The following is a 14410-nucleotide window of genomic DNA, read 5'->3' on the forward strand; positions in this document are numbered from 1 at the left end:
TCTCATCATTGAGATGCATGAGAAGAGTGTATAAAACATGGAGAAGAGGTGAGGGGTGTGGGTTATCAGGAAAACTGCCTTCTTACTTGAAATGGACAATGGAGGATTGAACACACACACACATTATTATATACAGTATGGATGATATACAGAGACATCAACTCCAACAGAAAAAGAGGTGGGGATAGGAAAGGGTTAAAATGGAGACTACTATTGGAGGGAGAAAGAATCACAAATAAAAAGCAGAGACCTGGAAACTAAGGGGGTGCCTATCAATTGGGAATGTCTTAACAAATGGTGCCATGTGAAGTAATAGAATGTTCATGAATCATAAAAGATGATTAAAAAATTTTTTCAGAGAATCAAGGGAAGTATGGACTGAAGTAGAATGAACTGAGTAGAACCAGGAGAAGAGGGCAAACCATAACAATAATAGCATAAAAACAAGTTTGAGAGACTTAGCTCTGATCAATGCAGTGACCACGTCTTGTGTTCCAAGGACCTATGATGAAGCTTGTTACCCATCTCTTGACAGAAAGGGGATGGATGACTAGAGATGAAGAAAGACGTACCATTTTTGACATGGCTTCCAAGTGGATTGTGAAATGTTTGGCTATACTTATTTGTTACCAGTGGGATTATCTCCCTTGGGATTTTAGTTGGGAGGTGGGAACTGAGAGGGAAAGCAGAGTGCACAACAGTGGCTTGTTTTTTTTTTTTTTTTAAGGGTCAAAGGAACATTTAAAAAATTCACAAGAGAGAATAGAATGAAGTTCAGACAGAAGTGTGGATTAGCAGAATAGTTCTGAAAGGGATGGGTTGCACTTATTTTATGCTTTTTAAAAAGTGGTATAGCCCAGAGACTCACATCTTCATTTACAATCTACTTTTTGTATTCTACTTTATATAACAGAAATGCTCATTTTGGAGGGTGTTAAGTTCAGAATTTTAAAAATTAAATAAAAAAAGTATGTGGGTCAGTAGTTGTTGATATTTTCTAGATTATCTTTTTTAAAAAGTATGAAAACTATGACTTCTTCCAAGACTTTGGTATCCTCCCCCTATTTCAGATATCTTTGAAATCTCTCTCTCAAGATGCTTAAAGCTGTGTTGTTTCCGGCATGGACTTCATCTGTGTATACTTAGTCTAATCCAACTGCTCTTTCCTTTTTTGTTTGGTTTAATGCAATTTCTGCTTCCTCCTGAAAAGTTCTTTAGGGACGGTGATATTAGTATCCTAACTATTGACTCCACTGTCAATAGACCTTTGTTAGGGAAATACTGATTCATGTTTTACATTATTTAAGGTCTTCCTTCTGTTCTAATCTTTAAATACTCCAAAGATTGTATTTTTCACTAAATCTCAACAAATTTGTTGGAAACTTGTTTTTCTCTCCATTGTTTGTTTTGTTTTACGATCTTCCACCATTCTCCTCCCCAAAATTTCACAAATGAGGTCATATTCTTGTTTTGTTTTTGTTGCCTTTTGGAGGGGGGAAGGTAGGGCAGCTGGGGTTAGTGACTTGCTCAAGGTCACACGGCTAGTAAGTGTTAAGTGTCTAAGGCCGGATTTGAACTCAGGGCCTCCTGACTCCAGGGCTGGTGCTCTATTCACTGTGCCACCTGAGTTCATATTCTAAATAGGCACAGTCCTTAGCTGATCTCTCTTGACAAGGAGATCAAGTGCTTGGTGGTTAAGGACGTTTCTAGGCTCCTTTGGACTCCTCTTGTGGCAACTGACTTATGGGAGCCAAATTTCCTTCCTTTGGAAACAGTAATAGATTACGCTAGTGGGGAGTGTTTACTTTATTTCCACTTATCTGCATCAATAACTTGTTTAAATAAAGTTGTCTTTACAGAAACGAGGTACTACATGGATTTAGAATGCTGCATATAATGTCTGACTTGGTTGATTTGTTGGCTAGTTTTGCTGAACTAATTTTTTTGTTAAACTCTGTTATAAGGGAGGATTCTCTGGAAGGGAGAGGGATGTGTAGGTGATATATAAACAAAAGATAGTAAAACAATTTTATAAAATAATTCTGATTGGAATTGGCTCAGTTGTACATCTTATCCTTTCATTTTTATTCTTCTAAATTTCATTTTAACTTTTGAATTTACAAGTGACTGGACACACAACTTAATAAGAAATGACTTTACTTTGGTAATCAGTAATTTCTTACTGCTTATGATATAATAAATTTTATTCTTTCTCAATGTAATTTGGTCCCTAATATATCTAATATTTTATGACTCTCTTCTTAAAGAAATTATGTATGATATACAAGTAAGGCAATGTGGCACACTGGGTATACAACATGAGATCTGGCTTCAGAGTTGGAAAGTCCTGTGTTGAAGTCCAGCTAAGTGGTGTAGTGGATAGAGTTCTGGGTCTGGAGTCAGGAATACCTGAGTTCAAATGAAGTGAAGGAGAAGTTGGTGGGGGAGGATGTCAGAGATGCAAGATGAGATTGGGGCCTCTCAGCAAGCTGCTTCAATTATCTGGTAAAATATGAAGTGACATTCTCCGCTAAGCGAATATGGAGAACTGGCTTCAGAAGACATGAGAAGATATGGAATAGTTGTTGTGGTGAATAGGGAAGGAAATCAACTAGAGGAGTTTGTAAGATTGCCTTGCTGCAGGAGAACCCAAATGAATTTCAATAGCATGTTTTCACGACTTCTTCCTCCAGGTCCATTCAGCATCATGTAAATACAGAAGTGAAGATAGTAGATTATAGTAACAGAGAATTGGTATTTGGTAAGGCATGAATGACAATAGAAAAAGGGAGAAAGGGACTCAAGAATAGAGAAAAGCATAGAATTGAAATGTTTTTCTTCATTATAAGGTTTCTATGCTCTAAGATAATATCAGTCTTTAAACAGGTGTCATACATAGCTGAGAAATATGCATAGTCCTTTCTATTTTCACTAAATAATTGCCAAGCATCTATTATAGCTAACTTTCTAATGTTATAATCAGGTACTTACCTCCTTTCTTGTTTATATTTTTGTAAGATTTGTCTAGGTATAAGTTGGGGTTACACCTAGTATAAGGAAACCAGAAGGTAAGGAAGTGTGCAATGTCTTTTAGAAAGATTTTCATCCAAGATGGTTAAGAAATTCTGGAATTTAAAGAGTCTTAGGTTATCTGGAATATTCACTTGTATAAAACAGTTCCTCCAGAATAATGCTACATGAATGAAATGGGTTACTGTATTTAGGTGTTGGCTAAATAAGTATAAATGGATGAACTAGCATGGTACTAGGAAGATGGATGACACAAATTCTCAAAAAGAATTACATTCTAAAATTAGGTAGAAATTACTCAATTTTTTAAGCAGTCTGTTCCACAAGGTTATCCATGAAACTTCTTTATATGAAACATAGTCTATTCAAAAATACCTCTCCCATATGTTCCCCAACCCGATAAAAGAGCTATTTACTTCTCTTTGGTGGTCGAACGTGATATGTTGCATCATTAATGACCAGTTTGAAGTCATCAAGGAGCAAGAGGTCTATCCCTGTTGAGGAGGCAACACGAACACCATCTGTAAGAAATTAAAATAAAACTTTTCATGTGGTCCATGATTATTTTTACAGAGAGGTCAGGGACAAGAGATCTTCCAAATCAAGTTAGACGTAAGATTCAATTATTTTAATTGTAAATTGTAAAAATGGTTTAACACCTTTCGAATTTCATTTAATAGTTCTTCATAAATACTAACTCATAAAGAGAGGACAGTACTATCTTTTGCCAGCAGACAGTACTTTTTATCCAATGACCTTAAAGTATGTGTTCACAGTTCCTTATATCTTAACAAATGTAAAGATGAGGACAATGGAAAACTGGAGAGATGTGTTAAGTGCCTTGTCCACGGTATGCGCTTAATAAATGGTTACTGAATTGAATTAAAGGTCAAAAAGAGGAGCTGAGTAAAAAAAACCAAAAAACTAAACAAACAAAACCAGGGCTCTCTGCTGAACTCACTTGGCTTTAGCTGATTTGGATGAACATCATACTCACAGGCGATATATCCTTGTGGTCTGAGGGTAATAAGTTCACTAGCCATCATAAGTCTCAGCCAAAAATCTATAGGAGTAGAAATCCACATAGATTTCCCATTTTCTTCAGTGCTTATGATGGAAGTTATTTGCCCAGAGGACCTTGCTATGTTAATCACAGCATCTTGTACACTCATAAATATTAAATATTTTGTAAAGGTTCAGGCTGGATATAATGGAGCAGCCCAAACAGGCTCATTATTCTTAATAATCTGGAGAGTCGAAAACTTATAGTTCTGATAGTTTCTTTTTTCTCAAGACTGTTTAAAGCTATTTTAAAATTAATTACTTTCTTAAAAAATTCATGTCTTATTGCTTCATCCTGAAAAAGGTTTTTGTCTTTTACATACTGTTTTCTTTAAATTTTTAAGGGTTCTGAATTTAATGAACTCCAATAAGAGGAAACATTCCTATATGTGAAATGGGATAAAAAGATAGTTACCAATCAATCAATTGGTAAACATTTATTGACCTACTGTGTGCCAGGCACTGTGCTAAGTGCTGGGGATACAAAAAGAGGCAAAGACAAGCTCAAGAAGCTTACAATCTAATGGGGAAGCAGCTCAACCAGAATGTGCAAAGGAAGCTATATACAAGACAAATGGGAAATAATTATCAAAAGGAAGGCACTAGAGTTAAGAGGGATTGAGGAAGACTTCCAGTAAAGATAGGGACTTAAAGGAAGCCATGGAAGTCAGTAGTGGGAGAGCATTCAAGGCATGGGAGACAGTCAGAGAGAATGCCCAGAGCAAGAGCCCAGAGAATCTTGTTCATGTCACTGATCAAAGAGTCCGTGTTGGGCCCAATCTCTATTCTGCATAGCATTTTTAAAAAAAGTATATGATAAATCCACTATGTTACTTTCACAGCTGTCTCGCTTGTCTGTATTTCCTTCTGTTTTCTTCTCTGCATTTAGAGAAGACGTCAGTGACCCTTTTTTCTTTTTCTTTCCTGGAAACATTATCACTAGCCTCTCCCCACCAACATGAAAAAGAAAAACACAATCCTTGTCACAAATAAGCATGGCCAAGACAAACTAGTCCATACATTTGCCATGGATGTCTCATTTGGCACCTTGAATCCACCACCCTTGGCTGATCATTACACACACCAGACATCTGAAGTCTTCAGAAGTTGTCTCTACAGTGTCATTTTCACTGTATGAACTTTCTCTCCTGGTTCTACTCATTTCACTCTATCTTCCCAAGTTTCACTGATACCATCTCTTTCCCTTTGTCATTTCAGCAGCATAATAACACTCTATTTTATACCTTGTTTTTTTCAGCCATTTCCCAATTGATGGGCAATCTTCCCTTCCTTCTGTTTCCAATCCTTTGTAACACTGAAAATGCTGAGCTATAGGCCAGAAGTGGTACTGTTATGTCAAAAGGTATGCAAAGTTTAGTGACTTTGGGAACATAGTTCTAAATTGCTTTCCAGAATGAGTGGTCCAAGTCACAACTTCACCAGTGTATCTGTTTCTCTAAAGCCCCTCCAACAACTATCATTTTCTTTTTTTGGTGATATTTTGAAAATCTGATAGGTGTGAGATAGAATAACATCTATTTTAATTTGCATTTTATTTATTCTTAGTGATTTGGAACTTTTGTTTACATTGCTATTGATATTGATGTTGGATTTATTCCTTAAATAATTGTCTTTTTTTATATCTTTTGATCATTTATTTATTAGGGAATGGCTGTCATTCTTATGTATTTAAATTAATTCCTTATATACTTTGGAAATGAGACCTTTATCAAAGAGGAATTGGCTGCAAATATTTTTTCCAATGAGTTATTTTGCTCCTAATGTTAAATGAATTGTTTTTGTTTGTACAAAAAATACTGAAATGTGATTAATCAAAGTGGTCCATTTCATCTTCCATGATCCTTTGTTTGGTCAAGAGCTTTCCCCCCATAATTAAGAAAAGTATTTTCTTTGTTGTTCCTTGACTGTATATGACCTTTTATATCTAAGCTATGTATCATTTGGAGTATATTATGGTATATGGTATAAAACCTTGATCTCAATCTAATTTCTACAAGACTTTTTTTCTACATATGTATATGTGTATATGTAGATATCATACATAGATATACAGATATACACATATATAGATATATCTATATATAATCTCTCTCTCTATATATATCTCTATACACACACACACACATGCATATATGTTAATGAATAGTGAGTCCTTACTCAAGGAGTTGCAGTTTTCCTAACTGTTTATCAATTACTATGTTCATTTGATTGTGCATGTTACAGACCTAATCTTCTCCAGTGGTCAACTTAACTTCTCTGTTTTTTAGCCAGTACTAAATCATTTTGATAACTACGAGTCTGTAGTATTGTTTGGGATAAAGTGTTAATGTTCTCTTCTTTCCAGGTTTTTAAAAAAATGACTTCCCTTGGGAGTATCGACCTTTTTGTTGCTCCAGATTAAATTTTATTGCTGTGTTGTCCACCTCTCTGAAGTAATCCTTTAGTAGTACGATTGGTATGGCACAATCCATTGAGGTAGTACTGTCACTTGTATTATGGTGGCACGTCCCAACCATGAGCAATTAATCTCTCTCCACATATTTACTTCTGCCTTTTTATTTCTATAAAGAATTCTGTATTTGTATTCAGATGCTTTCCTGCATAGGTTTTGATAGGTCAGCTCTCAAATGTAATCTATATTCTGTAGTTATTTTGAATAGAATTTATCAACTTATTTCTTTGTCCTGTGCTTTGTTGGTAACATATAGAAGGCCGATGATTTGTGTAAGCTTATTTTATATCCTGCTTCTTTGCTAAAGTTATTGTTTCAATTAATCTTTAAATTGTCACTCTTAGGGTACTTTACATAGACCATCATATATACAAAATTGAAATTTTTTGCTGCTCTTTATTATTTCTCCTTATTTCCTCAATTTCTTTTACTTGTCCTATTTTTATAGCTCATATTTTTAGCACTGTGTCAAATATCAGTGGTAATAATGTACAGCCCCCTGCTTTACCCATGATCTTAATGGATAAGAATCCATTTTATCACTATTACACATAATACTAGCTCTTGGTTTTAAATACTGTGGGTAGCTGAAAAAACTAAAGCAACTGTTTTGTCTAAAGTTCCTCTATCTTGTCCATGACTCGGTTTACATGGCAGCACCCACCCCTGCAACCTTCCTTTCTGATATATGAGCAAGGACAGTCCTCTCTGTTAGGACAGGGTTACAAGAGATAGCTAACCGGAAAAAGAGCCTTTCCTGTGACTAGTCCAACAACTGGCCTGTCCAGTCATAGGACACGACGTCTCCTATGCTTACCCTACAAGTCCCCAGCAACAGCCCAGTCTAATCCTGAGCTACCCCACACCCAATTCACCTCCTGCCTAAATTGAAACCTATGTAACATTTGTCCTTTTGTTCCTTCAGGGAGTCTCTGTGGATGGAGCTCCCTTGAGGGAGAACTCAATAAATCCTTGTTGGTTCCTAAATTGATGGTATTGGATTATTATGGTTTTGGTTCTGTTTCTGGTCCTTTACCGCACTGACAATTTTACACACAATACTACTTATCAAATTATGTTATGATCCATTTATTCTTTTGCTTTTCACTGCTTATTTTTTAAACAGAAATGGGTCTAATCTTGTTAAAAGTTTCTCACCCAGGGGCGGCTAGGTGGCGCAGTGAGTAAAGCACCAGCCCTGGAGTCAGGAAGACCTGAGTTCGGTTCCAGATTCAGACACTTAACACCCATGCAAAAAAAAGAACTAGCCATGTAACCTTGGGCAAGTTACTTAACCCCAATTGCCCTCCAAAAGGCAAAAAAAAGAGAGAAAGTTTCTCGCCCCTGCTTTTATTGATATAATTATGTTATTTATATTGTCATTTAATTACTATAGTCTATTATGTTTTGGGTTTCCTTAGATATTGAAACGGTCTTGTATTCTTGGTATAACTCCAGCCTGATTATAGTGCATGATTTTTTAAATATGTTTTTGTGGCTAATATTTTATTTAAAATTTATTTATTTATTGCTTTTTGGAGGGGGGAGGACAGGGCAATTGGGGTCAAGTGACTTGTCCAAGGTCACACAGCTAGTAAATATTAAGTGCCTGAAGTCATATTTGAACTCTGGTCCTCCTGACTCCAGGGCCAGTGCTCTATTCACTGCACCACCTAGCCACCCCTTATTTAAAAATTTTGCATCAATATTAATTTGGATTATTGTTCTATACTTTCCTTTCTCTGTCTTGACTCTCCTTGATTTAGGTATCAAGCCCATATCACAGAAGGAGTTTGGTAAGATCCTGTCTTTTCCTAGTTTTGCAAACATCAGTATAATACTGGCACCATCCTCTGAATGTCTGATAGAATTAATTTGTAAATCCATCTGGTACTGGGGATTTTTTCTTTGGGAGTGAATTTATTATTCCATTTCTTTTTCTGGGTTATGATTATTTAAATTTTATAATTCTTGTTCTGTTATTGTAGATAAAATTTTTTGTAGATATTTTTCCAGTTAAACTGTCGGTCTTGTTGGCATACAACTGTTCAAAATAGCTATGAGGCTTTTTTGGTAGAGGGAATTTTTTTTAATCTAATTTAAAAAAAATTTACAAGCATTTATTTTCCCTCTTTCTTCAACTGGGGGAAAAGGAAAAACAACCTTATAATAAATATGCATATCCAAGCAAAACAAATTTCTGCAATGAGCATGTCCAAAATGTATGTCCCATTCTGCATCTTGAATATATCATCTTTCTGCTAAGCCCTTCTTAGCAAGGGGGAAGCATGCTTCATCACTGGTCTTTTGGACGGTGGCTAGTCACTGCATTGATCAGAGTTCTTAAACCTTTCAAAGTTGTTTTTTCTTTACTATGTTGTTTTCAGTGAATAAATTATTCTCCTAGTTCTTACTTCATTCTGCATCAGTTCATACAAGTCCTTCCAGATTTCTGTGAAACCATCCCTTTCATTCCTTGAATCACAATATTATTCCATTATATTCATATACCAATCATCTGTTCAGCTATTCCTCAACTGATGGGCACCCCATAATGTCCAGTTCTTTGACACTACAGAAATAAGTTTTGGTGCCATATGGGTCTTTTTCCTCTTTCTTTTGATGCTCTCTCTTAATTCTACTCCTGCCTATCTGACAGCTCCTTTCTCAGTCTCCTTTACTGGTTCTTTATCCAGATCATACCCATTAACTCTGGTTAATGGACATGTCCATCTTGTGGGACCTCTGTTTTTCTCTTTTTATACTATCTCAGTTGGCGATCTTATCATCTCCCATGGGTTAAAGTATCATCTCTATGCAGATGATTCTTACATCTACTTATCTACCCATAACCTCTCTCCTGACTCCCAGTCTCACATCACCAACCCCCTATTAAATATTCTGAACTGGATGCTTCATAAGCATCTCAAATTCAATGTGTTCAAAAGAGAACTCATCACCCTAGTATCTTCTGAACTTCCTTTACTCAAGCTCACAAGCTGGGTGTCACAACTCATTCTCACCCCCACAAATCAGAATCTGTAACCAAATCTTGTAATTTCTATCTTTACAATATCTCTCATCTACATTCCCTTCACTCACACAACTACCATACTGATGTAGGCTTTTATTACCTCCTTCCTGGACTATCAATAAATATATAAATGGATGTGCCCTTTCCTCATCAAGTAATCACTAGAGATATATCTCACTTTCCTAAGAAAACATTTTGGTCTTTCTTATATTTTGATTAGATTTGTCTAGGTCTGAGAGAGTTATACTATTTTTTTTTTTTTTGCTTTTTGGAGGGGGGATGGCAGGGCAATTGGGGTTAAGTGACTTGCCCAAGGTCACATGGCTAGTAAGTGTTAAGTGTCTGAGGCCACATTTGAACTCAGGTCCTCCTGACTCTAGGGTCAGTGCTCTATTCACTGTGCTTCCTAGCTGCCCCGACTATTATAATTTTACTCTTTCTTTCTGTGTAATCACTTACCTTTTCCTTTAAGTATTTAGATACTATGCCATTCAGTACATCTATTTTAAGTATTAATATGAATTCACACTATAGTGTCTATAAAAATAAGGAAATTTCCTTGTTCATCTATTTTTATTGTTGCTTTGTTTGAGATCATGATTGCTACCTTTGCTTTTTTGAGTTTACCTAAAGCGTGGGTTTTTAATCTTTTTTTTTATTACAGATCCCAGTCATGGATTCCTTTTAGAAGTCTGGCAAAGTGAGTGGATGCCCTTGCATAATATTTCTCAATAACTGAAGGAAATGCAAGGTTTCAGTTAAAGGTTAATGAACATAAAGGTAAGTTTTTCTCCATCCATGTGGACCCCCAGTTAAAAACTCCTGAACTAAAAAGATAACAGATTTTACTCTAGTCCTTATTTTAATGGTGTCAATCTTTTTATCACAAGTGTGTTTTGTATAACCATCCTGGGTTATGTGACCCTGTCCGTGTTCACAGTTATGACTGTTTGTTGTGGGCTTTCTTCTGTCCTAGAGATTATACTTTTCCTTTTCTTTCTCTTTGGCCCCCTCTTTACAAAGAAGAAGAGGGCGGTGGGACAGGCCTGTGCTCAGAACAAGTCTGTCTCCCTTTTAGTGCTCCTCTTTTCTTGTCCTTCCCTGAAAGGAAGGGACAGTTTCTTACCCTTCCCTTCTTTCTTTTTATTCCCTCCTTCATGATCTTTCTGATCAGAGATTCCCTCTGAAGATAAGGTTTTTGTTTACTACTAATATCTCTCTGAATCTGCATTCCTTCTTAATCCCAACCTTCCCTTCCCTTTTCTTATATGTTTCCCTGTGGAAGTTAATGTAGCTGTATGCCAAAATCTCTGTGTATGTGTATTCCATCCTCCTTTGTTCAGTTCAGATGAAAATGAGGTTCATTTTTAGCTTGTTCCCTCCACTCCTTCCTCCTTCTCTTCTCTGATGTATTTCTTTTTTTCCTCTTAAGATCATCAAAATATAACAAAACTGCTCTCAGACCCTCTATCATATTTACTTACCCTACAACCCTTGAATACATTAGGATTCCATTTTCCATTATGATGTTTTTTCTTCTCCCCTGTTAGACTATAAACATTTCAACATAAATCCCTTCTACTTGCTCAAATGTATTTACCTTTCTATGTTTCTTGACTCCTATATTTGTATTTATCTGCTTGGTTTTGGTCTCTTCATCAGGAATATTTGTAAGTCCACTATTTCATTAAAGTTTGGTTGGATTTTTTCCCCACACAAGATTATACTCAGCTTTGCTAAGTAAGTTATTCTTGGTTATAAGTATTCAAAATCTTTTTTTTTTTTTTGCCTTCTGGAATACTGTTTTCTTATCCTTTGTAGTGGTATATTCCAAGTTTTATATAATGTTGACAATGGCTCCTTGGTATCTGAACTCTTTCTTTTAGGCTGCTTGCATTATTTTTAATTTGGTTTGGAAACTAGGTTTGGGCTATGACTTTTCTGGGAGTAATTATTTTGTGTTTCTTTCTGAAGGTGGTTAGTGAGTTTTCTACTTTCTCTCCTCTGGTTTTAATAGGTCTGGGAAGTTTTCATTTATTTTTTTCTTAAAATATAATCAAGGTTTTCAGCTAGTCTGAATATTCTTAGATCATTTTTTACTGACCTGTTTCCCAGGTCAGTTGTTTTTTATAGGTAGATATTATGCATTCTCTGATATTATTTCAATTTTTCCATTTTGTTCTAGTATTTCTTTAGTCTCATGTAGTCATTGATCTGTCTGGTCCAATCTGATTTTCAAGGAGTTTGTTATCTGAGTAAGGTTTTGTACAATCTGCACTAAGTTTTTTTGTGTTCCTTCTGATTCTTTATGCTTTATAAAGCTCTCATTTAATTTATGCCATCATTTTAAAACTCCTTTTTCATTTATTCCAGAAATTCCAGTATAGCGTGTGGCCAATCTGTCATTTTCTTTGACACTCTGCTTATAGATGGTGTGAAATTACTCTCTTGTTCTGGGTTTGTGTCCTGTTCCTTGCTCTATGACCTTTGTTAGTGTCAGTGTTTTTTCATATGCTTACTCATTTTTCTAGCATTATTTATTGAACTGGTACTTTTTGTTGGGTCCAGGTTCTATGAACTTCTGGAAGGAACATAGGACCTCCCTTGGCCCAGATCTGTATTATCTGCTAATGAGCACTGTATATTTTCAAGGACCTCAGGACTTTTCCAGCCAGTGCATGGAACAGGCTGATCCAGGGAATGCCTTGATTACTGCCCTATCTAGCCCTGCTTTGGGGCCAGAATAACTAAACTGTAGGTTATAATATAGAGGCCTTTGTTAACTCTTGGTCTGTGCTCTTCTGCCAGGACTCCCTTCCTAGTACCTACAGGTTATCACTTTGCACAGATGTGGGCAGCTCGACAGACTGACTTTGCTTCTCCTTGAATTTCTTGCTGATATCTTGGTCCATTCCTTTTTTTTTTTTTTACCATCCTTACTGGAGTAAAAGAACCAGGATGGTTTTGTGGTTACTTGCTCCAACATCTTGAGGAGAGTCTTTAATATACATGTTTTTCGAGCTAGCATGCTTTTTTTTCCCCTCAGTGTCAAATCTTTATTGCAAAGACTCCAGATCTAAAAAATAAAACCCTAAGATTCCACCCTTCCAAAGTGGAAGGGTCCATAATTATTACTGGAATAATTTACTCTGCACCCAAATCTTACATTAAAAGGTGTCAAGCAATGAGAATGTGACAGCCGGTCTTTTATTTGCCAGCTATAAGCATGTGTGAACCACAGTGATAAAAGTGCGCAGTCACATTCCAAGAAGTCCCTGTGAGTTCAGAAGGCACCCAAGCTCACTCTCCATACATTGGCTTCCTTAAGCCTTATGAGTGAGAGCTCACCATTAGCGAAGGGGACTATACCTGGTGAATAGATTGCTACCCGGTCAATTCCTCTATCTTCCTCTTGCAGCTGTCGTAGAAATACACCGACCGAATCTGAAATAGGTTTGAGTGTGAACTGACAGCGCTCACGCCGGGATGGCAGTCTCACGGATATCACGGGTAACCCATTTTGGTAAACCACCGTCACGTCTGATGGGAAAAAACAAAAGCAAACAGCAAAGAGTGATGTCAGGCCACTGAAAATCACCATACAGCTAACGCTACCCATATGACAAAATACCTATTATCACATAAGCACATGTTTTATTTCAATGAATGTCTTTTTATCTTAAACTGCAGATTATTCTCATAACAAGGCAATGCAAGATCAAACAGACACAAGTGTTTTGGAGGAAACATGTGAAAAGGACAAGGGGGTGGTATCCCTGTGGAAATCCCTTGTATCTACAGGTGGGTAATTCTTGTTCTCATTTAGACCCCTGGATTTCATTAAGCAGAGTATTAGAGGCTGCTGGATCTGACTCCAGTATTTACTTTCAATGTAAGGGAGGCATGTATGATTATACTTTTGCTGCTGAGAATCCCTAGGGATGCCACCCTTCCAAGGCAGATTGCTGGCTGAGAATTTAGTCACTCAACAATTATTTACTGAATGTCATTATAGGCAAGATTCCCACACTCCTTTATGAACTCCTATCCCATTATCACCAAGTTCTTGAACATTTTGAACTGGATATCCTTTATGCATCTCAAACTCAAACACATGCAAAATGGAACTTACTATCTTTCCCCTAAAAGTCATCCTTCTTTACTCGACTCTTTTTGTAGAGGGTACCACCATCCTGCAGTCACCCAAGTTCAGACTCTCAGCATTATATTTGATACCTCACTCCCTATATCCAGCCACTTGCCAAGTCTTGTCAATTCTACATCTACAACACTTCTCACATCTGTCTTCTCTTTCCTCACATAAACACCACCCTACTTCAGACTATCATAGTCTCTCACCTGGATGATTTCAGAGCATCCTAACTGGCCTCCTTGCCTTAAGTCTGTCCCCTCTCCAATCTATATTGGAGCTGCCAATGTGATATTCTTGAAGCAAAGTTCTCACCATATCATTCCCTTGATGAAGATCCATTGGATTTAGGATTAAATTCAGACATTCCTGTTTGGTATTTCAAGCCCTCCCCAACCTCCTTTTCCAGACTAATTTCACATTACTCTCCCTCTCAAAATCTATGGTCTGGCCAAACTAGTTTACTTGCTGTCTTCTACATATGACCATCTTCATTTCCCTCTTTTATAGGATGCATTATCACTGAGCCAAATTCTCAGGCTTCCTTATTCTCCCCAAATTTGATTCTAATATAATCTCTTTCCTAATTTGCAACCAGTCACACAAAAATTCCTTGGGTTTATGAATTATTGAAATAGCTTCTAGTTGAAGCTAAGTCAAA

The 14410-nt window shown here is 36.6% G+C and overlaps 1 protein-coding gene across 2 annotated transcripts in view; it reads right to left on the reverse strand.

Annotated features, from left to right (window-relative positions):
* Window positions 1-14410, reverse strand: part of MCU (mitochondrial calcium uniporter) — a 181378-nt gene that overhangs the window by 17738 nt on the left and 149230 nt on the right. For both annotated transcript variants that reach the window (XM_069071073.1, XM_069071074.1), the window contains exons 3-4: window positions 12969-13139; window positions 3447-3551 (exon numbers count right to left, since the gene is read on the reverse strand). In XM_069071073.1, the coding sequence (XP_068927174.1) occupies window positions 3447-3551; window positions 12969-13139 (276 nt within the window). The remainder of the gene's footprint in view (window positions 1-3446; window positions 3552-12968; window positions 13140-14410) is intronic.

This window comes from Petaurus breviceps, unplaced genomic scaffold, assembly GCF_028583685.1.
Source record: "Petaurus breviceps papuanus isolate PSGF00001 unplaced genomic scaffold, PetGlider_PUasm1.0 90825, whole genome shotgun sequence".
NCBI classification, from domain to species: Eukaryota; Metazoa; Chordata; class Mammalia; order Diprotodontia; family Petauridae; genus Petaurus; species Petaurus breviceps.